The sequence below is a fragment of the Nesoenas mayeri genome (assembly GCF_963082525.1).
Source record: "Nesoenas mayeri genome assembly, chromosome: 5".
NCBI lineage: Eukaryota > Metazoa > Chordata > Aves > Columbiformes > Columbidae > Nesoenas > Nesoenas mayeri.
In genome coordinates, this window is record NC_137548.1 from 35,656,227 (window position 1) to 35,683,391 (window position 27,165).

At 46.2% G+C, this 27,165-nt stretch overlaps 1 protein-coding gene across 2 annotated transcripts; it reads right to left on the reverse strand.

Annotated features, from left to right (window-relative positions):
• Window positions 1-1,529: 1,529 nt before the first annotated feature.
• On the reverse strand, window positions 1,530-16,391 carry BMF (Bcl2 modifying factor; the record flags this gene model as incomplete). 2 transcript variants are annotated; one of them, XM_080345504.1, is made up of 3 exons in its annotated part: window positions 1,530-1,631; window positions 14,966-15,129; window positions 16,301-16,391. In XM_080345504.1, the coding sequence occupies 3 exons, from the start codon at window positions 16,389-16,391 to the stop codon at window positions 1,530-1,532; spliced, it is 357 nt and encodes a 118-aa protein (XP_080201630.1). The 2 variants fall into 2 exon arrangements, with proteins under 2 accessions (XP_080201630.1, XP_080201629.1); XM_080345503.1 differs by having other exon boundaries at window positions 16,076-16,391.
• Between the last annotated feature and the right edge of the window lie 10,774 nt (window positions 16,392-27,165).

Below are 27,165 nucleotides of genomic sequence, written 5' to 3' on the forward strand. Positions count from 1 at the left end.
ACCAGAGAGAGCATGAATTAGAAAAGAGTATGCAGAGAGGGGTGGAGGAGAAAGCGTTATGTGCAAGTAAACTATTCTTCCCACACAGTAATGCTTATTTTTCAGAGTGGACCAAGAGCAGGAGAATTCCTCAACACCTGAAGTCGATGTTTGTAACAGGACTTAAGAGCAATTCTCGGGACAGCTCTTCTTCATGCTGGTTGTATCATGAGACCCAAAACAAGGTGCAGCGGCAATATGGAAACGGTCTGAAGAAAATTCTGTCTGTATTGCTTTTATGTTTGTGTTTTACCCTTCTCGTCACTGGGTTTGCAAACTAACAATATTTAAGGCTAAAGAGATGTAGCCACTGATATTTAAGGCTACTTCCTTTTGGTAGGGTAATTTCCCTGTGCTGGTCCAACAGTGTCAGTCATATGAACAAACTTCTGAGTGCATACAAACTGGGAACTGTTAGAAGACCTCCCGTGAAGTAATGTTACTGCTGCTAGTCCATATGTGGTTACAGCAGCCTCCAAACATTACATATGGGAGTAATGGACAGACTGCTTGTACACTATACCTGTCAGACTAGATGCTAATCAATTTCCCTGTCAAATCCTGAAGCAAAAGTATTGGATGCCTGGGACCTAAGCCTTCCTGACCAACCACATTATAGTAGGAGAAAAGAAAAACAAAACAAAACAAACACCCATCATAAAACTAATAAAAACATATACATTAGCATTGTAGAAGAACATCGCTTGTGTCATATTGCATGGTTTTTGGCTTCATGCTGGCTCACGGGCACTGTGAACACTGAACTGGAAGCAAACAGTGGCAGAAACTAACAGCCACCATCAATTCCAGGAAGGTTACATTTTAAGACTGTTCTACTGAAGTGATTTTGCCTGTTGACGGCAATGACAAAGAAAAACTTAATGTGAGAGAGCTGCAACTGGTGCCCAATGGAAAGAATGAGGAGATCAGATTTCTTTGTGATTTTCTCTCACACACAGTACAAGGAAATAAACAGTAACCCATGCAGAAAACAAGTAACCTGCTGGATATAACTACTTGAATGTTTTAATTGCTACAAAAAAAAAGTTTCCTTGTGGAGGAATCAAACATCTCTGCTCTGGAAGATACCCAAAGTATGTTTAGACTCATCAATCCCAGACATCATTTTTAACTAGCAGCCAAAGTGACACTCCTGCACTCTGCCACTGACAAAGGCAGAGGGCAGGGGAAGCTGTTAGTCTAACACCTGCCTCCCTTGCACAGAGGTCACCGGCGCGGGGAACCAGCAGCAAGCTTTACCAAACACACCCACATTCTGGCTTTCCTTCGACAGTGTTGGACAAGAGCTCCCTGCCTCACGAGGCAGGCAGCAGCAAAGAAGAGTCCGTAAAAACCCCAAAATGTGAAGACGAGTATCAGAAATTCAGAGTCCTCACAGCCGGCCGGCGGTGTGCAATGTCTCGCCCCCGAACCAGTGTTTGTTCAGTGCTCCCTGCAGACTGGATGCGGCCGAAACAGGCGGGTGACGCTCACCTCTGCCCAGTGCGGTTCCTGTTCGCCTCCGCGTTTAAGGCCAAGTTGTGTAGGAAGAGAAAAAGCTGCCACCACACTTGATTTCTGTTCTGCTGATGCTGTGGAGGAGAACAGTTGAAGCGAGGTTATTTATATTTCTAAAATTGCAACACACCACTTCTCTTTTCCAATAACAACTCAGTTACACTTTTCAAGAGCAGACACTTTAATCCCATCAGCATAACAAGGGGGTGCAGCAAGGGAAGAGGGGAGAGAGGGAAATGATAAGTTCTCCAGAAATAATTGTAGCTCTAACATTACAAAAAGAAAAGAGCAGACCCTTTATGCATTGTGCACAAGAGGATTAAACTTTTTTTTTTGCTTGTAGGATTTTGCAGAGTTTAGCCAAGTGCTGTTTTTAATCAGATTGGCTTCTGAGCCTTTCAAAAGCCCCAGCTGCATGAACAAACAACCTTTTTTAATTTTTTTTTTAAAAGCCCCCCTTCACCCCAAAAGTAAAAAAAAAAAAAAAAAAAGAAAAAATATAACTGGTGATCCATCTGTAAGTGATTTGACACCGTGAAGGTCAAAGGGTTAATCTTCAATTTAAACCACACTGCTGAGACAGCAAAACTCTGATTTCATCTAGTACAAGAAAACACATTCGTGCACACACACACTCCCCCACCCTCCCCCCACCACATTTTCCTTCCCAGCATCTCCAAGATAATACTGCCCTTTTTATAGCCACTTTTGACAGTAAGCCATAAATAATCAGCCTTGGAGCCCTTTCCTACTGACTGGAGCCAATTAAACCTTAAGCAAGAACATACTTGAAAACACACAAAAACCAAAACCAAGAGGTTATTTCAGGTCCCATTGTCAAGGAAGAAACATAGGAGTTGAGTTTCAGGGGGACACCAGACTATATAATGCAGCTTTGGGGCAGGGACACTGTTCCTTCTTTTGTTATATGTAATCACCCCTGCAAAAGTGGCTCCGATTATACCCCCACCTTCCTGCACTTTAATGGCAGCTCATACAAACAGGTGGGTTTCTCTTTACATTGCCCAGCCTGGGATACTATTTCACCACAATAACCGACCCTCTATTAGAAGTCAGTCTTTGTTTTCTCATCCAGAATTCCATATTTGCTAAGCAGGACTGATCATTTCTGGAAAACAAAACAAACCAGCCCAAATTTCCCCCTCCCCCCGCCAATCCGCAGCAGATGAGGAAACAGAAGACTGGCTTCCAACAACTTTGCCTCAGTACACAGGAGTTCATAAAAGAGCACTGAAGCACATTATATGAACAAGATGTTTCAATGCAGATTAGCCCAACAGGGCAGAACAACACGGTTGCAAGGCTTTCTTTATGTAATCACGAAAAAGCAAAAGTAGCAACTGGAGCTGGTGTATTGGAGAGGTGTCAATAGACAGCTCTTCGAAGTCTTCCCAGATACTCATTAAATTATGTTCATATTTCACCGTGAGTAGATCTGTGCCATTTGAATCACAAGTACACACAAAGCAGGCTTCAGAAAAACTGGGCTCATCTTCCATCTTAGCAGTGGGTCACTATTCTTACCCTCAAGACTTAGCAGTTGTCTCCTGAGTTTAGAAGAGCACACACAGATCCCATCACACATTTCAACACCACTGTGTTTGGAGCGACTCTAGAGCCTGGTATCATTTATTTCAAAGTAACCAGCCCTGAGTTCAGCTCATACTGATTGCCCTGGCATGTGCTGGGTTTACAGGTGAAAACAAACATCCTTTTAGAAACTATCCCCTAGGACTGGATTTAAAAAAAAAAAAAGTCTCAAAAAACAAGATACTTTTTGTTTTACTACTCGCCTCTCAGTTTGACCAGGCTTGTCCTTCCTCATCAAACTCCAGAGATTCTTCTCACCCTTCTGCTTAGAACCACATCCAAACCTGCTCAAACACCCATGTGGAACGACACTGTCCTGATGACATCTAGATACCATGTTTTTTATCAAGCTATTATACCTTAAGCAGATGATTGCTCCTTAATCAGAGATCTTCAGGGTAGCATGTCAATGAAATGCCATGCAAGCACAATGCCTTCTTCTGCAGTTTCCAAAGTAGCGAACTATGCATGGTGGACAAACATACTAAAGATGCTCTGAGGACAATACACTTTGGCAGATTATCTGATTCCACTGGCAGCCAAGAGGGTAAAGAAGTGTGTTATAGGGTCTTCGTATGGGAAATGCGAGAGAATATTTAAAAATTGGTATTGAAATCCTGAACTTGAAACATATCTCAGCTTCACTGGTGGAGCCTCTTTAATGGAAACTCTCATGGAATTTTATAAAGTGGGTTGACTTGGTGGCAGATGAGATGAGGTGTGCTAATCTGGCACATGCAATTTCAACTATTCCACGCTGTCAGCAGGACAGACAAATGTAAGAATCCCCGTATTAATGTCCTGCTTCATGTAGGAGGCCACTTTGCACTTTTCACACACGATAACAGGTGTCTAAATATACTGTCTCCTCCCTAAATTTTACATGTCACCTCAGAAGAAAAGGATTACTTGTTCTCTGCAGTGACAGGTAAAGGAGGCCGCGTTCAGGGAACAAGAGTGAAAGGACTGTGCTCATCCTCCTCCCTTTCTTTTTAAGGGAAGGAGAGCTTTTTGAGGAAGGTATTGGGGTTTGGTTTTATTTGGCCAGTAAGACTTTTAGAGCCCTGCAGACCTGCAAGAGAACCAATGGGATGTGGTATCACAAATACTGAGAAAAACTCTAAATTTGGGGTTTTTCTAGTTTATATTCTGTTGTGTTTATTTCATTGCTTCTTGAAGCCACTCTTTTGGTACAGCATTTCTTTCCTTCTCCAGTTAAAAATGTTTCCCTAAGACACTCCAGGAGATTTTAATGCAAGGGCAGAACAGGAATTATTTTACCCTTGTTTCCTCATGCCTATAAGAAGCATGATCTCAAATCACTTTATGAAGGACATTGACACCACTAATTTTGAAGTGAAAAAAACAGAGCACTAGGCCGAGGGCAGATTTCCAGGTTTTATTCCTAGACCTAGGGCTTGGATTTCCCTGGGTCCGTCTCCAGCCAGCACCGCCTTCCACGGTGCTGCGGTCCCAGGCGCTGCAGCAGCCCGCTCGCACCGCCCTCTCCTCACACTGCTGCAGCAAAGTGAACTGGAACAGGACGGTGATCGAGGCCAGGACTAATCTGGCACAGAAGTTGCCTTTAGTACTGACCAGGTCATCCAAATCCATCGGATTCATGGCATCAGGTGGCCAAGCTGATGCTTGCACCAGCACAAGAGAAAGGCGACCTGAGAAGAGGCGCAAGCTGGGGCTGGTTCCCTCAGCAGCCAGGCTGCCGGGTGTACAGAGCGAGGGCTGCGCTTCTGGGCTGATCTGCTTCCTCTGGTACTGATTCAGAGTGGGACACGAGCCACGGAATGGAAACGGCAGATATTCTTTCCAATACAGATAGAGGAAAACAATTTATCAAAAGGACTGTCCCAGCCTAAAAAATGTCCTTGTCACAAGTTTCAGTAGCTTTTCCCCAGATGTGCCCCTGCCAAGACCGAAATACTCAAATATTCAGGACTGAGGGGTTTTTGGTGTGGTATAATTTAGCTGCCAGGAAGAACAGAAAACCCAGGAGTGTCACCCCATGAATCTAGCATCTATTTTTTTCAGCTGTGATAAATTTTAAGTCGATTCTTACAGTCTTGTAAGACTCATAACTATTGTGGCACAGGTTTATCATTTTCCTAAGCTTCACTATGCTGATTTGTCCCTCACCAAAACAATTAAATCCTCAGGGTCACTACTGCACAAATGTACCAGTGATGAACACTTTGCCACCTCCATGAAGTAGCAACATAATGAACATTTTGAAGCTCCTTCCTAAGATGGAAAGAAGTCTCTTTTGCCCTCTACACTAACTGTAACTAAAGTCGACTTGTGAATACCACAAGTCAACACAAAGCTGGAAACACATAAAACCATTTCCTATTGCAGCTGCTGCTTTTTAAAGGGGATATCCTTAAGAGACTGACTGTCTGAGGCGTTAGCATGAAGGTTTCACTGAGTCACAAGGAAAGGCCATTTTACAGGAAAAGTGTCCTCTGCATCAACAGTACATTAGTAAAGTCTGTTCCATGAATGGTACTGAGCTACAAGGCAGAATACTGGTAAACAAACACAAAAAAAACCAGCAATACTTTTACTGGAAGCCAATGAAAGAGAAACAGTTCTGACCCGGCATTTATTCCTTCCCCATAATTAGAACTCTTAATACATGTTTCACACTGTAAATATACAGCTGTGTACCTGTCAAAAAGCACCTCAGATGTCAAAAAGCTTTTTACTCCTACCTAGCCCTTGCACAGGGTGATCAAGGGAAGATCAGTAAGGTAATACACCTTAAAAGAAAATGTTGTCCCTCTGCCACAGCTCCTTGCATCCTTGAACATAAATGTTTAACAGATTAATAGGATTAACTTTTCCATGTGATACATACATGCCATTAATATCCCTCCTTAAAAAACAAAGAATATGTTCATCATATATATGTGTTGCATGTGAGTCTGCTACATTCCTATCACACATACAGATGGGTACACCTGTCTAACTTCTTTATCTCATGGATAACTTTTCACTTTGCTTCATGGCTTCGAGATGGTTAAGGGTCAAATTCTGATCCTATCTTAACTAGAGGCATTAAACTATCACCATAAATGGTACTATTATAGCAAAAGAAGAAGAATGCCATATGTCCACATAAAAACATCATTCTTCCTTTAATGACTAATACAAGCAACAGCAGTAAGTTGTTGGGATTTTATTTATTCACTGAAAACAAAAATACTTGCACACCATGAGCAGTTGCTGACTCATCGCTGAAGACTGTTTTGGCTGCCAGGTGGCTGGAGGCATATTGTGCTACCACAAAATATGCTTTAGCTTAGAAAGACTAGAAAGTCACAGTCCCCAAGGCAACAGAGGTTACAGGTGGTGCACCCCACTGGAAAGAGAAATGCAGGCCAATGGAAGTCAAATACAAATCTTTCCAGCTGTGATTCCTAATGACCAGAGAACAATGCATGTGTAAAAGCAGCAGGGGAAAAAAAGACAGTAACAGACAAAAACCGAAAGAGGAGCTTAGCGGCACGATTTTTCATGGTGACACAGAGATGAGGATGAGTATCTTCCTTGGGGACCTGCATCCTCTGGCTTGCAAACCCCACAGCTCTCATACGTGGGACTGAACTTGTGGTAGAGGGAGGCGTCATTTCAAGTGCTGCTTCCTTTCTCAAAGCCTCCGTCAGTCTTTGTGAAACAAGATGAACAACATGCGTGTTTAAAATACAGTAGCAGGTGCAGCAGGAGGGATGTGGGGTGCAGGAGACCCCCAAAACCCATTTATGGGCTGCCTAGGCCAAACAAGGGGGACGGCACCATCTGAGCAGCAAACAGCGACGTCCATTGCCCCAGGCCTGCTGCGGGCACAGCTGTGCAGGTGAGCCCTTTCTCAACTTTCTTGTAGTTCAAAAACAAACACGCAGCCACTCGTGCCTTCCTCTCCAGAGCGGGCAGGAAGGGGAAGCAGACAGACGCCATGGCAACAGCCAGCTGACGGCAACCTGGGAAGGGCAACCACCGGCCACCGCGTTCCCAGGCCCTCAGCCTTCCCCTCCTGCACCCCGGGGGGCATGGTGGCTTATTTTCCAGAAATACAGTAAATAAGGGTCTTGCACCACTCTCTACCTGCGGCACAGAGTCTCAGGGGGATTCGCCTCCATGCTGGGGGGGTGGGGAAACGAGGGTGCAGGAAGAGATGCCCAGACCTCATCTTTGTGCCCAGGAGAAGACACCCACCCGTCCCACGGCCGCTGGCAGCAAGTGGAGGCAAGTTTACGCTCTGGCACCCACTGTGGGCTGGCAGAGCTGTTCCACCCTCACCCTGTTTGTCACACACCCTGCACCGGCCCTGGGACAGGCTGACCTTTACTTCGCATGGATTCCCTCCCTGCCAGAAGAAGAGAGGTGATCCCGAAACTGCTCATGCACGGGAGACACCCCCTAGTGATTAAAGCCCACCTCAGGGTTTTGGTTAAAAATAACACTTTGCAAGTTTTTACACGAAAATATTCTGGCGGAGGGGTGAGGCGGGTGGGGGACCCTGTCCTGGGCACAGCGCTGTCCCCTGCGAGGGGAGCCTGCGGGCAAGGGGGCGGGCGGAGGGGCAGGCAGGGGGCGGGCAGGTGCAGCGCCAGAGCCTGCGGGCAGAGCAGCCGCTCGTCAGCAGTTCTGATGACTCAGAGGCTAAATTTAGCGCACGATATAAACACAGCAGCCGCAGCACAAACACTGCCCGGCAGAGCCGCGCTCAGGACGGGCCTCTGCCCGCTCCTCTGCGCTGGCGGGGTCCCGGCCTCCGCGGGCTCCCGTCGGCGGGCGGCTGCTGTCCCCATTGCCCTCCGTCCCCATCACCCTCCTCTTGTTAGGTGTCACATCAGGAAAAAGCTAATCGGAGTCAACAGAAGTTGCCTCGCTGCTTTTATTTTTAGATCGCTATTCTTTCTGCTGTGGTAAGGTCCTCAGAAAGATTGCTTTGCCATTGGCAAGGGTAGCTGCAACCGAGAAACAAAAAACCCAAACACAGACTATAAAAGGCTAGCGGGACATTCCTCCTCAATGGCTTGAAACAAAGGAGGACTCTGCAGTTGGGCACTTGCTTTCCTGCCTTTCCACTATAAAATTTAATTGAGTAAAATACAAACACGCACACTCCTCACCATAAATAATCAGTCCAAACATCTCATCATCCCCCCCAGAGATGGCAGTATCTTAATAAGATCAACCAACCTAAGCAGAGGACTGGAGGCAGAACAACTGGGTTCCAATCAGCGATCCCTGCATGATCTCAGACAAGTTATAACCTGCATTTCCTGGTCTCCTACACTAAAAAAGATGTGGGATATTACCGCAATTTTTTCTTAATTGAAATATAATTTCTCAGCTGTCACACTTGCTACCAGCAGAAAGCACGTCACCACCGTCACAGCCAGCACGGTGCTGCAAGAGCCAAGGGAATGCAGAAGAGCGTGCGGAGACCACTGGGGGTGTTGTATAGGAAAAGCATCACTGCACGCCATTTAAACCACACACAGATACTGCAGGTGATGTTCGAAATACTGTAAAAAAATTCACTTGTACTGTCCCAAAGAATTATTTCACATTCTTTAATGTGGGCAATACTGATATGTGAGATTTGTGTCCCCACTGCCACAAGACACTCTAGTCCTGTGTTCGGCAGGGTGAAGGATTCATGGGGGAACGCTGCCCAGATCTCACAGTGCTCTCCAGCCACTGGGCTCCCCCTCTCCTCTTCCCACTTCCTCTGCTAGAGCCATACAGGAAGTTTTGCTTTTTAACATTATCCCCTATTTCAAGCAGGAACAAAACCATAATATATTTAAATCTTTTGTCAGCTAAAAGCATAGAAAAGAAGGATAGATTAGGCTGACGCAAAAGTTTTGTGTTTTTTAATAAACTGATATACAATGGTTGTGACTGTGGCATCAAAAGTTCGGCCTCCAATGCGGCTGCCTGAGGAAAAGCAGAGGGCAAGTACATGCAATAGCTCCCCCTAATATTCTTTCAGTATCTAACTAGTCTGAGCTTAGGACTTCCTGACTCAGATCTGGTTTCTGTTTATTTAATGTCTCTTTCAATGGCCATAAACTTGTTGTGATTCCCCTTGAACCCAGATAAAGCGCTGGGATGCACAATATACCTTAATGAGGAGTTCCACAGAGCCACCTATTGCATGAAAAACTACCTCATTTACTTTGAGCTTGCTCCTACTAGCTTGACTTGATTTTGCCTAGTTCTTATACTGGGAGAAATTAGTTTATCCATTTCCTTCTTGTCACTTTTGGTTTCTGTTTAATATTGCTAACCCTTTGGTTTGTGTCACTTTTAGACTTAGCAGTTCTAGCCCATTTTTTAGAAATCTCATATGGAAGTTTCATCATCCTTCTTGCCTTTCTCTGAACCTTTTCCAGTTCTGCTGCACCATTTCTGGAAGAAGGAAACTAGAACTGTATGTATCATTCAGGATCTGGGAGAAACATGGATTTAGGCAGTGCCATAACTATGTTCTTGTTCTCATTTTGTTTTCTTAACATACCAAAGAATATTATTTCAGATCAGATGTGAAAAGGTCCAGCAAGTTTCTGTTAACCCAACTGCCATGTAGTCGGCTCTGCAGGTGGCAGGACTTCAGGACAGGTGCTAAGCATGGGGCAACAGGTTGCTGTGTTGTCTGTATGCATATGGGAATGTGCACTTCCAAGCCCGCCTCTTCCTTCATTGTCACTTGTCAAAATGGAAAATAATAAATCTAACAACGTTAACCAAAAAATCTGTCTCCACTTCCTCATATCAAGTTTCTGACTCCACTGACTGTGTGAACTCCTCTTCCCCATATAGCATACGTCATTCCTCAAGCCTAGGACCCTCATTCCATAGCCCTGCCAGAACTTTGCTTTACACCTCAGTCTTCCCAACCTCACACCCACCCTACCCCTGCCTTCTGAACTGAGCTCACCCACTTCAGGAGTTCTCCACCTGGTATTCTTCCTTGCCACGCTCCTGCATCCTCAGCTGGAAATCCAAGTTCTACACTGATGGGAGAGCTGCAGAGGAGACCCGCTGCACAGCAGCAGCAGGGACCAGCAAGCACTAGCTGGCAGAGAAGATCCTGAAACATATTGACCTACTCGGGAAATGAATGAGAGCACTTACCCCAAGTCTCGCAGGTACAAGTTAAGTAAGGAGCTGCCAGTGCTACAGGCTCAGCTGCAGGACAGTTTGAGAGTCTCTGCATGACATTATTAGGAAACATTTCTGAACATTTTTCCTAAAATGTAAAGTCATCATAAAGGACAGTTTCCTGCAAACAATTCCAGTTTAAAAAAGCAGCTGTTAAAAATTCCCTGAGTGTCCCCAATAAGTGATGGAGAAAAGCCTGACAGAGTTTGGGATGAATGATCAACATGCAGTGCTATGCACCCACTCTCTCACACTGATGCATTTCCAACAGGAGACATGGGCTCCCTGTTGCATAAGCAGAAGCGTCTCAGAGGAGGCCTCGATAACTCTCATGAGAGACAGAGAGGAAAAAATATGCAAAACATAACACGTTTCACTTTCAAAGGATAACATTTCCTCCTGGACATTTTCAGTGTCATTAACCTGAGGCAAACTGGTACATTCCCAGCCATCTGTCTGCAGCCAGTGGGGATAGAGGTATGCAGGCTCCACAGGCTGCTCAAGCCCGTTGCAGGGATGACAAGACAGCTACTTGCTGAACCAAGTGTGGAATTTAGAGGAATAAAGTTTTCTATAGCTAGATCCACAGAGGCTTTTTAAGCATGGTCAGCATATCTAAATCAACTGCAGGATTCCTGATGTGTTGGAAGGGGGCTTTGTTGTTGTTTGTAATGCACTTATTTACTCAAGAAGGCTCAGCTCTGATTCAGCATCTGGTTCTCATTGAGGCTCAGCTTTTTTTAAACCAAGCTTTCCAGATGGGTTGACTGAAGCACAAGGAGGTCAAGAGACTTGTCTGAGGTCATACAGCAAGTCAGTGGCTCTGCTTGGACCCAAGCCCAGAACTGTTCAAGGCTACCACTCCTTGGCTCTTAAAGAGACAATTTTATCCCCTGTGAAGTGATCTTATCACCATAAAGAAGAGATGTGATAAAAACAGTTCCCTCAAAGCTGCAGCCTGCTTGGAAAGAGTTATTTTATTTGGAAAAAGCCATAGCGTTCCAGTGTCTCAATAGAGCAAGACAAACTGAAGGGGTGTGATACTGATATACAGTGTCATCCACCCCACTCTTGTATAACCCTGTGCTCTTTCCTATAGGGTCGGCTCTCCACCGCCACCATCTCGCTCATCTACTCCCATCCCATCTAGCAGCGCGTCATGTTGTGAAACACAATGTCAGTTCAGCACAAGTTGAAGCCCTTTCTCAAGGCGAGGGAACTCAAGTGCACTCAGGACCCAAAGCAGAGCCCAGGCACTTGTTGCCACGGCCTGGACATCCCAGACGATCCCGTAAGCTTAGCTCTGTTCTCCATAACCTCAGAGTGCACTCTTCAAGCTCAGCCACAGGAAGCAGTTCACACATCCCATGGCACAGGCATACTTGCTCGAAACCCAGAAGAAGGTGGAAGGTACTGGGTTCTCCTGCAGAAAACATGACTTGGCGCTACCTTTGTTTTCCAGGGTGAGAAAGGCACAACAGATGGAACATTGCCAGAAGAAACACAGCTTCAGACAGGTAAGAGGGACTAAAGAGCTCGAGAAAACATAAGACAGGTTGATGTCGCATGTAATTCAGCAGAGCCCTTTGCAAACTGGATCCACCTGCAGCAGGCTTTGCTACTTAGGAACACAGAGAGTTGCTCAAGTCCTTCCTATAATAAATTCAGCATCTTAAGGAGACGAAAGCCACAGAATGCTAGGGAGTGTTGCGTTATTGCTCTAGCACTGTTCTAAGGATGAAAAAGCCAGGTTTTAAACTACTGTATTCTGTTTAATATATTAATAGGAAATGAAACCCTGAAAATTGTGTACATGCCAAAATCAAGCATAGGTGCAGCCAACTTTCTTATTCTTACGAGATGCATACCCAAAAATCTTTTGTATAGCCAAGAACCACAAAACAAATACCACATAGCTCCGGGAGCCCAGGGAAGAGATAACAGTGACTGTCCAGGGTTCCCAGTGTGGGATGAGGTTAAACCGTGCGTGCAACTGAGTCCAATGACAACTCAGTGACGTCAAGCTCAGCAGCTATTGCCTGCTCAGTTCCTCTCTCAGCCAGGGATGTACATTAACCAGCGGCCTTTGTGTCAACACAGCCTTGCTGCTGCGGCGGCAGAACGGGAGCCATACCTGAACTGCTGGAGAGCCCTGCAGAACTCCACAGCCATGGGAGGGCAACTCTTGAGCTAGCTGGATGCACTACTCCAATGCTGAAAGTCTTTCTAACTCTGACTGAAGGCACATATGTTTTCTTTTCACAGGTTCATAGATAAGACGTTTTGTAGGCTCCGAAAAGAGGCACAGCTTGTTGAAAATCAGACTTGCTCTGTCTCAGTACTTCACAAGACCACACTGGTGTGACTAACATTGCGGTACTCTAAATCTGGTTCAACACACCACTCTGCAAAGTTGGTTTTGACCAAATGTTTGAGACAAGCTGGAATGGGGCAACCAAATCAGGGATTAGTTTCACAGCAAGATAAACGACAGCCCAGTTTTCCACATCTCAGAGGCTGCCCTTTCCAAACCACAACATATTGTGAACCAGTTCACATGTCTCCAGGGGCAGACTGCTTGCTTCTTCAGCAACGGACTGCAAAGAGCCATTGCACGCCCAGGACAGAGGGGCTTCTGCCTAGGAGATCTGTGTTAAAAGCCAAAGGAAATCCTACATGCAGGGCTGGGAGGGAAGGAACTAGGCATGACAACAAAACACTCCGTGGGGAAGGGTGCCTTGGACACTAGTATGTGGCTCAGTACTTACTTTTCCTGACAAACAAGAAAGAATCCCTTAACACATCCAAACGCCAAGGCCTATCCCAGGGTCAGGCTGTGGAGAACCACTGGCTGAACTATTCCGTCCTCGGGTTAAGTTTTTGGGTTGGGTATTTTTTTCTGTTTTGTTTTGAAATGTAAATGGCTGAACGGCTCTTCCCCGCCACCCGCCCCTTTACAACTTGTTGCTCTTCCAGTTCAAACAAAGGCAGCAGAGCTCCTCCCCCGCTGGCTGCGCCGCCGGCCCGGGCAGCCGGACGCCTTTGTTTACTAACTCTCCCACCCGCCGCTGCCGGGCAGCTCGCCCGGGCCCGCGGCTGCGCCCGGTGCGCGGCTCCGGGAGCCTCGCAGCACCCGCCGCTGGCAGCTACCCCGGCCCGGGAGCCCCGCAGCACCCGCCGCTGGCAGCTCGCCCGGGCCGCGGGGCGGCAACGAGCCCGAGCCGGGCAGCGTTAGCGGGGCCGCGGGGGTGGGCATTCCTGGACGCGTTGCCAAGGCCCAGACTCCCCAGATGTATGGGGTCAAGTTACAACCAGTTCGACCACTTCACGCCAGGGCTCCTCTGCCGGGATGGTTCACCTTCCCTTTCCTGTCAGAATCTGGCTGCACAGAGTGGGATCTTCAGCTATCTGGCAAAAGGTGTCACTGGGGAAAACCCCATTCAACCACACACTTGCTAAAAATCTCGTGGTGGCTTGTTATTCCTGCATTTTGCTAAATGACATTCATAGCCCCATCTACATTTCTACAGACTAATCTTCTGTTACAGCTTCTTTAATCCTCCTGCTATTTGGAGATCAAGAGTCACAGAATTCCCTCATCTCTCATGACACAGAGAGGAGCAAACCTTTGCTCAGCCACAAGCCACAATTTCAGACCAGGACCAAGATCCTCACTTACCTGTGAAAAGAATTACAACAGATCCCACTGTTAACAGAGCACCAAGTCACTTGGAGTGAGAGAAGCTTTTTGTCCCTCTCAAAAGTCAGCAAGAGTATTAGCTTCTGCATTTGCAAGTGGATACACACTGCCTTGATGGGCTTGCACCTCTGCCAAACTCTGCATGGGCTGAAATTTCCATTTCACCCCTCCCTAACGGGAAGGAGGGCAAGGAAGAAAAGAATCAGGGGTTTTAAGGGTGCTGGTTTTGTTTTGTTTCTTTGAAGAGCAGAATTTTTTTGTTGTTGTGTTTGTTTTTAATCAAGATTCTGGAGTGTGGTTTTCAGACCTGATGGCATCTTAACAGCTGTCTTTTGTTGTGAGGAAGTTAGTCACAAGTCTGATACACCAGCTAGGACTGTCTGACAGGAGTTGCTAGCAAGTCTAGCGTGATCTAAATATACTCCACAACATTCAGACAACTACCCCTAGACAACAAGGAGTGTCAGAACAGACTCCAGGCTTGTTGTCATCTCCAAGATGAGCAGCTGATACAAGCCACAGATGGCCACTTGCGCCACAGAAGACACTGGTGGTGAGGAGAGTGGAGAAGAGTAAAAGCTGTAATAAAAAGCAAGGGGGAGATCCCTGAAGAAAGCCTCAGTGACGCTGTTGCTGATGAACTGGAAGAGCTGGAATAGCAGCAGCTAACGCAGAACAGCTACCTTCCCAGGTAGTTAATGCAACCCCACACATTCTTGTCCCTCCATCTGCCAATCTTTAGGAAGAGCCAGCAATCTAGCATGAACAAAATTCATCAGGATAATCCTGCTATTTCATCACTGCTGGCGGGCTGCTGTGTTAGACAACAGCTCGCTTAAAGCTGAGGAGCCAGTGTACCCCTCTTGGATGGCAAACCGCCCACCTCCCTGTCCAGAGGTAGCCTACCCGCTGTATGTGGAGCCGGTGGAACTGGTCGGCAATGCACTGCAACTTCCGTGCGATCTGCACCTCGGCACGTGCTTCCCGCTGACCTTCCTGAGGCTCCTCTTGGAGGTGTGGATCCAACGCAAAGCCAACTGGAGGGACGTGTAAACGGTAACCAGCATTCCCTACACAACAGAGATCAAAAGAGTCGTTCTTCCAGGGCAAAGAATTGCTCTTCTACTCAGTACAGAAGAAAGAACTGCACATAATCTTAAATTTTTGATTCATGTTAAAGTCCAGTTCCTGAAGCCCCAACAATGACTGTATACCATAAGCATGCAGTAAAACATTTGCTCAGCTTTTAAGCAGGTTTATATCGATTAAGCAGACCATTGTGTTGCTTCTCATAATCAAATGACTAGCAGGATCTTACACTTGGTTCCTTTTTGTTTGTTTAGAGTTCAGCCAAGTGATTATTTTTTTTTTTAATAACAATTTTGCACTTTTCCAAGATCTCTGCCTCGAGTTGTCTCCCATTAAAGGTTGCTGTATCTTTTCCATCAGACTTTGCTCAGTTCTGTCGCATTTAAGAGGACTGATTTGAATTAAAGCTGAATCAGATACACAAAGCTGAATGGTGTCTCATCAGTTACTAGTAAAATACTGGATGGACGTGGTACTTATTCAACAACTTTAACTCCAGTAAAGAGCCTAAAAGCTCTCCCACTAAGTGTACATTTTTCCCTTTCCCTCTCTCTATGCTGAAAATGTTTAGGAGTCTTCCTATGTGGATGAGACAGCACTACAATTTAAAAAAATGTAGGCAAGTCATAGGATACAAGGTATGGTGAGTACCTCAACATCTAGCAGTAAAATAAAATCTGACAGAATAAAGCCAAAAAGAATGGGAGTATCAAGGCCAGTGGAAGCAATGAGCAAGTACCTGGCTCCTGCAGTAGACAAAAAAGGATAAGAAAATACAAGCCGTCTTTTCTGAGGGAGTAGGACCAAAGCAAAATAATTTTCAGTCCTTTAATAAAATGCCCTAATGAAAGAAACCTTGCTTGATCGGGGAAGTGCTAAAGGGACAGTTCCCTTGTTGCAAAGCTGATGACACTGGAGTGCTCTTACCATAGAAGAGTCTCCGGGGCTCTTCAGTGACTCCACAAGGCAACATAACATCCTGACTGGAAGAGGACGGGCTGAGTGTTTGAGTTGCCTTGTCCTGCTGCTCAGGATGCCTGATACCCGGACCACAGCAGTGTGTGAGGGGGAATAGTTGAAACCTCCCCAGAAGGCAGCTGTAGGACTGGTTCTGTGTGAAAATGCCAGTTGCAGTCATCTCACCAGGCTGACCTGCAAGTCCAAAGTCATCAGAGTGAAACACGTCATCGTCCAGCCCATCCAGGCTAGAATAGTCCTCTTCCAGGTAGCTGGGGCGATCCATTGCTCCTGCAGTAAAGAAACATTTGAGGAAACAGCTAAGACACAAGAATGTTGTCCAGGAGAGAATGCCTTCTTCTCCAGCAATAAAACACAGCTCTTTTTTTTCTATGTCTGCTTCCCTCCCTCCGAATGCTGCCCATCTGCATTGGCAGGAGAGGCAAGTGAGTGACTCGGTGGTGGAGGTCACGGCTTTGTGGAAAGTCCTCGACGGCTGGACCAGAGGGAGACAAAGTTCACACGTGTCTAAGAGTCCACCCACCCACGGCTCCAATTCCACAACTAGTCGCAAGGAGGGAGCCAACCCCCAACCTCAGCACATAGCAACTGGAAGGGCATTGTTTTAAAAGGCAACTCCAGTCCTTCAAATTGCCCCATAGCGAGTCAGCTTCTTTGGGGTCTGCTCTGCTTTGGCCCACCATATTTGAACTTTATGGTATGTCCCATTCACTTTTTCCCATCTATTACTTATTGATGAAGTAAAGCTCTTGTAATCACAAGGCTGCAAGGCCAGACTTCTAAGAAACCCCAGAGGTTGCAAAACTCAAGAGCTGGCAAAGCCGTTTCTGTGAAGCTCTCCGTAACTCCTCCCTAGAAGGGCCAACTTTCTTTCCAACTTCTCATTTCTTCTCTCAGATCAAGACATGGCCCGAACTTGGCAATGCAGTCACTTACCCTAAAGCCTACATTTACTATCCATGCATTAGTTCACCCTGCTACTAAACAAAAACACATCGCTGGTGTCAGTGTTTAAAGCAGGACTTTAGCTTATGTAGCTGCCATAGTAAGCACTCCTGAGCTCTGTTACAGCACAAAGCTGGACAAAGATGATGGAGGAAAAACAAAACAAGACAACAAAAAAAACAACACTAAACCCCTAAATAATTCTTTGAGAGCTCTTTGCAAACATAGCAGTTAGAAAAAAAAAAAAAAGGCCACAAGTCCCTTTACTGTTACCTGTGCATCTAACCCAATTGGAAGACAGTCTCCTAAGAGATCCATCTCCAGGATTTCCACCCAGTTCCAAACAAGGCAGTGAAATTCAACTCTTCATGTCTCTTCCTTTGCTCTGGTTTGCGAGGCATTTAACAGAATGGAAGACTAGCAAGAGGAATTTCAGGCCTGAAGGAGACATTAATAATAAGTTTATAAGGATGTGTTCAGTGCTCCCCTCGGTGCTCCCATCTCCCCCCGGGTGAGCAGCACTCACAACACCAACATGCTAGAGGAGACAAAGGGATGGAGCAGTTCAAGAACTATTTGTGCATGGCTCTAACTCAGGGCCACTACAGTTATTCAAGTTGTTGCATCTCAGCGGTTCACTTAGCCCAGCCACAACTCCCAAATAAAAGTTTGGAGAGCAGAACAGGTACCAGCCTCACAGCTGGTCCAGTTCCACCAGGTGACAGCAGTGCTATCTTGGCACAGCACTCATAACATTCTCATCCATAGCTTAAAGTAGCACACCAAAAGGAGTTAAGGTCCTGAGACACCGGTACAGATGATCCCCTGCCAGCCCTGCTGCTGGATTGTGATCACCTGACAGAAGGACCAGGCGATAACATGATTTGTCTTTGCAGCAAGATTTGCCATACCTCATCCATCGGAGCCCCAATGGGACACGGGCATTCAGCGCAAGAAAGTGCAACAAAGGCAGAGCTAGCAGGCAGACCAAACTCTGAACAAAAGAAGGTTTAGAAAGCCCGGAGTTTTACTCGACGTCCTGCAATACGGTCTGACTTTTTTGCAGAGCCGTTAGGAAATGCTGAACAGAGAATGCCGAAGCAGTGTAAAGGATAACTCATTCTACAACTCACTTCACTTCCTTCCACAATCTGAAAACACAAACTCGCCTGGGACAGCCGCGCAACAGGTCGCGCCGCGGGGACTCTGCCAGACGGCGGGGACACCGACACGGGGCCCCCGTGACTTCAGCGCCGTGACCGACCCACGGCGCCTTCCGCAAGAGAAGCCACCAGCCTCCCGAGCCGAGGCAGCCGCCCGCCCGCTCTGACAGGCGGAGGGCCGGGAGCCGGAGGGAGGGCTCAGCGCACACGTGCGTGCCAGCTTCCCAAAACAAAGCTGGCCGGCCGCGCCTCGGCACCGCCGACTGCTTCTAACTCTGCCCTGTCCGGCCTCCAGCCCCGCAGTCACTCCCGGCCGAGAGGCTGACAGGCTGCTACTCCGGGCAGCGCCGGGGGACGAGACACCCGAGATCGGCGGGGCGGCCCGGGAGGGGCAGCGCTGGCTACCGGGCATTAGCCATTGCTTACATCAGCAAATCGTTGCCTTCTCGGTGCCCACCGGGCTCATTCCCAGCCGTCCCGCTTATCCCCATCCGGAACGCCGCGGAACTCCGAGCAAGAGCCGCTCCGCGCCGGGGCTGTCCCGAGGCAACCCCCCGTTCCATGCCACGATCGCATCCTGCCTCGGCACCGCGCTGACCGGAGACCTGGCTCAGAGAGGCCGGCCCACAGTGGCGAAACGGCTTCCTGGGCACTCACCGAGAAGCGGGACAGGCGTCCCGCGGGGCCACCGCGTCCCGGGAGCCGCCGCCGCACCTCCCCACCACCAAACTGCCGCCGCCGCCGCCGGGCGGACCGCGAACAGCTGACGGTAGCCCCGCCCCCGCCGCGCTTCGCCCCGCCTCCGCCCGCCCGCTCGCCCAATGGCCGGAGAGGGGGCGGGGCGCGCCGCGAGGGGCAACGGCCGCCGCCGCAAGGGAGGTGCGCCCGGCCCGGCACAGCCCGCGGAGCGGGGCAGCGGGGCAGCGGAGGGCGGGGCGGGGCGGGGCGGGGCTGGGCCTCCCCGGGCTGAGGACGGTCCCGCCCCTCGGGGGCGCGGGCTGTGTTGCTGTGTGTCACCCCGTGTCACCCCACCAGCTCTCCGCTCGCAGGCGGCGGGCGGGTAAGTGCTGTGGAGGAGCCCCGGGCGTCGCTGCCAGGTGCGGGAAGGATGCGGAGGAGAGGGCCTAGCCTTCGTCCCGGAGACAGGGCTGCATCACAGGGGCCCTCCGCTTAGAAACTGCGTTTCCGTCCCTGATCTTTGCGGGGAAATAAACTGCTCCGTTCTGTGTCAGGTGGGAGCACGGAGGAAATAAATGCGCTTGTCAGCCCTCGGTGGGACTCACTGCTGGGACCAGCCCTTCGGAGCAGCTCAGCCCAATCCTACCACCACAGAGCAGAACTGCCGGCACGGCGGGGCTGAGCTTAAAACTGGGGGCAGTGTGACCCCACCTAGTTATTTTCCAACAGAATTCTTATTCCTGGGCTTTAAATAACTTAGAAAGTTCTCATTGGCTTTTGAAGTCTGAACGGTGGGTTGTGAAGGTCAGGGAGCGCTTTGCCCACGTCATGTTCATTCCTGTATACAACTAACATGCAGCGAAACTAGTAAGGTTAAGTTCTCAATACTGTTTTCTCTGAAGCCCCCTCACTGAGGAGAATAAGCTGAAACAAGCCTCACCCTCTGAAAAGCAGCTTAGCACCTTTTACCCTTGCTCTGCCATTGATTTATTGGCTCCCCCTGAAATCAATAGCGAAATCTCAGCAAGCTGAGGGAGGCAGGATCCAACTCTGCAGTGGTAGCACCCTGTCAGGCTGTTTGCAAAACTACGTAACAAGATCACTTGGAAGGGAGATTTTAAAACCCAGCTGGCGGCTGAGTAATGTTAATTGCTGTCAAGTCTGCCACGCAGTTATTGAGGCTTGTAACTCAAACTCAGGGGAGGGCTTCGATTGGAAACCGATGACTAGCAAGGTGATGAGAATTACTGTGGGTTCCTCATATCAGGCTCTGTGAGCCTCTCCAGTTAAATGCTTCAGAGTTATGGTGATTTTGGGTGAGGTATTTACAGTTTCCATTAATAGATTAACAGGCTAATAACATGCAGCCTCTCCAAAAGCCCATTTCTTTATGGTACTTCTCCAAGGGTTCATTTCTACTCTTTTATTTGCCAGAAGGGCTGAGCCTTTGCTTTGTTATGAGAAGATTAGCGCATGTCTGACTTGTACCTCACCACTAAGTGAGAAAGAAAAATGATTAATTAATTTCGTTTTCAGTAAGGGCCAGGATCCTAAAGTAATTAAGCCTCATTGTCCGCTTTTGATAGTCAAGGGAGTTGTGAGTAGGAGGGGAAGGGAATACTATTTAAAAAAAACCAAAAGCAACCAAAGGCATTCTATATCTTAAAGATACTCAAATTTTATCATACTGATGGTCAGGCCCTGGCAAAATGCCAGCTGCTGGAGGGCTACTTCTAATTTGAACGTGCATCGCTATAAATAAAAAATGAATGCACTGCGATTCCAACCACTTATGTCTTCCAGACTGAGTAATAACTGCCTGCTGGTTAGGCTCATTAACAGTAAAAACAGTACCTGATCGGCTTTGTTTTCATCTCATTGAGCTGCAGTTGAGGCCACACTTTATATCCCCAGAGGCTGTGTTTTGGGAGCTCCTACTGTGTAGAAAATGTATGGAAACTGAAATCTATGTATATAATCAGGCTGGATGGTGAGGGAGCTCAGGAAGGATATTTGTGCCTTTCAGTGATTAAAAAAAAAGATATGGCAGCATTTCTAAGAGAGGGGACTCAGAGGGATTCCTTGAGGAAATTAGACATTGTTAAGAAATGGCTCCGAGTAAATAGACCGAAACCAAGACAGAGACAGCGAGTCTGAAATGGAAAATTGTGAACCGGGGGCAAGTTATACCACCAACCTCACCGCACTCTGCCGAGAGAGTTTCTACAATAGCATGGAGACAGGCTTCTTACCTGGGAGTGGGAGCCCCAGGGACGGATACTCTGCCAGAGAGTTTTTGCTCATTAGTGTACATGGTAACATTTTGATACCAGAGATTAATCTTAAATCACGTGCAGCAGTGTCCCAGTGACATTGCAGAGGGAAATACTGTGCCATCCCATAACCCTTTTGTCAGCCTGCTCCACTGCTCCAAAGAATACTGAATAAAATTACTTCTTTTCGTTAGTTAGCCCCCCCACCCATATTCCCTATGTGTCTTCAGAACTATTTCTTCTTATTTTACTGACAAAATGCTATTGTCAGCATTGTGCTGTAATTGCAGAGTACATTGTGATCTTAGGCATGGGTCTCGCAGGCTTCTCTGCCTGGGTGGGCTCCGAAACCCACACAGGGCCAACTTGACTTTGGTGGGGGTAGTCTTGTCTCATGAGCTCAGTTTTCATTTCTATTTTTCTATTTTTCTAACTCTCATGGTTGGAATAGGAAAATTAAGGATAGCTTCATGGGTCATAAAGCAAAGGACAAACAAGAAAAACGCTTGGGGTTGGTTCTATTTATTTTGTTATCATAAGGACCATTTGGTCGATTTGATGATTTTTCAGGGGGCTCAATATGAGTGCCAAGGATTGGAAAGTACTGTCTTCTGCCCTGACACATATCAACAGACCTACTGTTGTTGCACCACATTTCCCTGTTGTTGTGTGAGGCAGAAAAAGCCCAGCTTGAATTTCAGGTTTTGACCGTCCCTGTGCATTCCTCACCTGAGCTGTCCTCGCGGAGCAGGCCTGCCTCTTCCTGATGGAAGGACTCACCGGCTTCAGCACCCAGTGCTGGCAGGAGAAAGTGTTGCACATTTTTAAAGGTGTATTTGGGAGCAGGATCACTCTCTGACTATAAATAGTACTGAGAGGACATTGCTGTTGGGGTTTTCTTCTGAAGGGAGCAAATTCTAAACAAGCTCACTGGAGTTGCTCCTTTCTGTTTTCTGAAACCAAAACTGAAACGCTCTTTCTCCCCAGAAAATGGCACTGCCTTGGGAGAATGCTTCATCCTCTCTCAGGATGCTGTGCTTGGCTCCTGCTGCAAGCACTGAAGGCAGGAGTTGGAGTTTTCCAGCTAGCGTTTCTGCTGTCAGCCCTGAAAATTCACTGGTGGCCTTACAGGCAGCGGGCTGAAGGAAGCGCTGACAGCCGGGCTTGAGGTGTGTGCGTTTCTGTCACTGAACATGCTCTTGTCTGCTGGGGCCAGACTGAGCTCGCTTGCTTGCTCTTTCTTTCTTTCTTTTTTTCTTTCTTCCTTTCTTTCTTCCTTTCTTTTCTTTCTTCCTTTCTTTCTTTCTTTCTTTCTTTCTTTTCTTCTTTCTTTCTCTCTTTCTCTCTTTCTCTCTTTCTCTCTTTCTCTCTTTCTTTCTCTCTTTCTTTCTTTTCCTTCCTTCCTTCCTTCCTCCCTTCCTCCTTCCTTTCTTCCTTTCTTCCTTTCTTTCCTTTCTTTCCTTTCTTTCCTTTCTTTCCTTTCTTTCCTTTCTTTCCTTTCTCCCTTTCTCTCTTTCTCTCTTTCTTTCTCTCTTTCTTTCTCTCTTTCTTCCCTCTCTTCTCACAAAGAATACAATTACACTTTCACTAAGGAATTGTCCAGTTCTACAGAGACTTTGCATAGAACAGAATTTCTATAGCATGCTAATGATTTAGGAGAAAGATTTCTCTTCCCCTCTATTTGGAAAAAAAAAATGTTCTCATGTATTCTATTAGAAATGTGAAATTAAATTGATTTTTTTCCTTGACTCTGAGTTTCTTCCATTGTCCATCATTTCTTCCTGATTCTGCACCCCTACTCTGTCTCTTCTGTGGTTTTTGATTGTTTGTTTGGTTTGGTTTGTGCTTTGTTTCTTTGGGATTTTTTTCCCTCATCTCATTCTTACCAGTTCACTTCTCCTGCCTTTGTTATCTGCACTCCTCTTGTATTCTGGACCAACTCCTGAAGCATAAACTCCTTCAGATGTTTAACTCTGCTACTGGATTTCATAAGACAACCATGCTAGGTGTTACATTAAAGTAAAATCCGTATACAATGTTTACAGAGTTGCAGCCTCATTCTGTAAAGGTCTGATCCACTCCTTGCCAAAGGAAAAGTAAAACTGACTTCAGAGGGGTGGGATCTGACTCTAAAATACCAAAACATTTTTGAGTGTGGTTGGTGACGGACACTGAAGATCCTCAGGACTCGTGAGATATACTCAGTACCAGGCAGAATTAGGTCTGTCCCCTGTATCTCTGTGTGAGAAGTTAACAGTACTGTTAAATGTCACTGCTGGCTAATGAGTAACCTTGGGGCTCCCTGCCTCTATGAGGCTATTTGTTTCTGGAACTGTTATCACACAATCACAGAATGGCTGAGGCTGGAAGGCACCTCTGGAGGGCATCTGGTCCAATCCCCCTGCTCCAGCAGGGCCACCTAGAGCTGGTTGCCCAGGACCATGTCCAGACAACTTTTGAATATCTCCAAGGATGAAGACTCCACAGCCTCCCTCCACCTGTGCCGCTGTAAATCAGATTGGGTGGAAAATTCTTTTGAAATAACAAGTTCAAAATATAAAAGTCATACCTTTTTATTACAGTAATGCAAAATTCCCTGATCTCTTTTTCCTTTTTTTTTTTTTTTTTAATGTAATGATAATAATCAACCCTAACCTGGGGCACATACATAGATCCTAAATTCTTTAGTATTCTCTTCCTGTGAGTGCTCACAGGAAGAGAAGTCCTTGCAGAATCAGGTCCTAACAAAGTACATTGCATGTGGTCCAAGTAGAATACAGATGTATTACTGTTCCCACCTTACAGAAGAAGAACATTGCATTAGTGTATCATGTGTTTTGGCAAAGAACTGCCAAAGACTTCGTGTTGGGCTAAGTGGAGCTTTGGCTGGAACCAGCAGAAAGTATTGCATTTATTTTGGTAAGTGCTCAGCATTACTTCTTGAGGCTTGACCTCAAAAACACTCAAATTTGGATGGAAAATGGTGGAAAAACAGAGCTCGACTATCCTGAATGTGAAGATAAAGGAGAGAAATTTGACCTCTAGCACTGACTATGTTTTCTGTCGCAATACACACCATTGAGGGTGTTCAGCACAATGTAGAATTAAGTCCTAAGTGCAATAAAATTTAAACTGAAGCGTAATTCTGCTGATAGTTCCAAAGAACATCCAGTGCTAGAATCTACTGAGTGCTTCACATTTCTATCAGTTTATGAAAAAATATATAAGAAGAAAGAGAAATATTTAAAATAGAGGATGGAAAAACATAAAAAGAAATTAATTTTATTGTTCCAATCGTAGGTTTTCCTATCAGTTTCACAAAGGGCTTACAGAATATTCAACAGTTCAGAATACCTATGAGCAGCCCATTGTTTGTAAAATCAGGTCCTCCATTTTCATATGTAAATCTCTGTTTCTCCATCCATAGAGTATTCTTAAAGTACTTTTTGATGTTTGTATTTATTATCTTCAGCTAATGATATTAGTAAACTCTCCTTGTATTAGAATTTTTTTTATAAAACATAGAAGTTAAAGATTGCTGTAAAGGCAAAAACCCCAATTTTTTGAAGAAAAAAATTCCCTTTTCTTGCTTGTCTTTTTGTTTTCACTGTATTCACTGTAAATGTAGTATCTTTTTAAAGTATACTCATAAGAATTAATGTAAAACTGAGGATATTATTCTTCTCCCAGTGGCATATCATCTCCAAATTCCAGTAAAACTAGAATGGATAGACCTTATAGTTTGGGCAGGAAAAAAAAAAAAATCTGACAAATCTGAAAACCTGGAAAACAAGTCTGAATATAATTTGGCAGAACAGGATGCCTTACAATTTTCCTGAAGGAATGTTTGCAACTAACGATTCACAAGGTCATGCTGGTACCTCTAGTGCTCATGAAAACCCATTTCCCACTCCAGCCTGGGGAGCTGCACCAGGCAGTGCTGGGATGAGGCTTTTCTTTGGGTTTGAATTGCAAATGTGCAGCTCAGCACTCCAGGTAGGCAGCACTCCAGAGGAAAGGCAGCCTTTACTGGGTGATGTGTAACAAGCATCATAACTCACCTGCTCTCTGTGTAGCCAGATGCTGCCGTCCTGGCACCCAGATCGCAGGAAAGCTTCATCTGGAAAGGGTCCTTCGGTTTGGTTCCTTTTTAGCTCTCCCCTTTTTAATAGCTGGTGTTTCCAAGAACTGAGTTGAAAGACTGAGACAGATTTTCATTTTTAATAACTGAGCTTCAGGTTCCCCGGGGAAAAAATGTCCTCCACTGGAGACAAGAAGGTCCTGTGTCACCCAAATTCTTTACTTATTAAAGAGATAGACGAGATCCTCTTACAAAACTACAGTAAAGTCTCTCCTTAAATCTGGAGAGGTGTTCACTGCTTCTTTCTTACAATCTTTGTTTCATTTTTATGGCCCCCTCACGAAAACCCAGCAGGTCACCCACTGCCAGGACTGAAAGGGCAGGAATTGCTGCGGGGGGCAGGGAAATCAGGGACCGACGCTCCGACAAAGCTGCAATGCTACAGGGGGATCGTCTCCCTTAGTTTGTGCCTCAGGTTCTACAGGTGAACATGGAAAAACATAAAAAGAAATTAATTTAATATCTAATTAATTATTAATTAATTAATTTAATCAATTTAATTAATGTATTTAATTAATTAAAAATTAATAAAACATTAATTAATTAATTAATTAATTAATAACGGTCTGGACAATACTGTGGTGGAAAACGTTCTGAACTCCAGCAGGTGGAAAATGGCACTTTTGCCCATTCTGCTAAAGGAAGGTTGTCTTCTTTCAAACTCCTGTCCTCCCTCCCTGCCTGGGCCTGAGAGTGCGCAGGGCAGACTGACATGTGGAAAACTCAGAACATGAAACTCTGTGGAACGCTTTTCAGTATTTGCTTCCATTTTTTAAAATGATCTACCTTTGTAAAAAGAAAAGAAAGAATTGGGGGTGTTGCTCACAGAAAATGAAGCAGTCTGGAACAAAAAACCCAATGAAGAACAAGAGCTGTCTCCTCTTTTAAAGGGAGACATAAACATAATGGCTTCAAAAAATTCCATGGAAAAAGCAGTTTGCAATTGAATAAAAGCACACTTCATTTCAAAGAGCCACTTTATTGGAAAGTATTGAACCCCAAATGGCCGTCTTTCCAAATGTCCGTCTGTACCTTGGGTACAGAAGTCACACCTGAGCATTGCCACTGTTTTTTAAATCATGCTCAGAACTTCTGGTTGGGAGAAGAAATAACCGGGAAGGTTGAAAGCCAATCAAATACACATGAACTTGCAAGCAAGAAAAGCTTTTGTGAGGGTTTCGAATTGACAGGAGGTGAACTGCTGGTTTCAGAGGAAGGGCAGCAGGAGACGGGGAAGAAGGCAGAGGAGACAAGGCAGGGCCAACAGGGTCATGCAGCCACTGGGAGCTGTGAGTCCCACCTCTGCGTGCCCCGAATGCGTGGGGCTGTAGGGCAAGGAACAAGCAGTGCCCTCCTGCCTGTGCTGGTGACTCAGGGCTGTTTGTTCCCCCTGGGAAGCACCCTGCCTTCCCCGTGCTGCAGCCTCACCCTGGCCTGACTCATCGCTCCCTGACTAACTAGGACTATTTCTCGTTAAATTAACTTTCATATTCTTTTTCCCCTTTCCTTCTCTTTTGTTACAGTTTCCTTCTACTTTTTCTTTCCCGCATCTCTGCTTCTGTTTGCTAATGCTGTCTCCCCTCTCGTTTTTTCTTCCTCTCGTCTCCTTTGCTGTTCCACCAGTCGCTTTGCTTTCTACCACCTGGTCTCATTTTTCAGGTGTCTTACTCTCTCCTGCCAATGAAGGGGATCAGCAACTCCAGCCCCCAGCACCGTGCTGGAATGTTACTAGCTGTAGTTGGTGCTTTCTGTTGTCAAATCACTTTACAAATAGTATTATTATGGCAACTGAGAGAGACAGATAAGCCAGTGTCCAACCCATTTTATTGACAGGGAAGC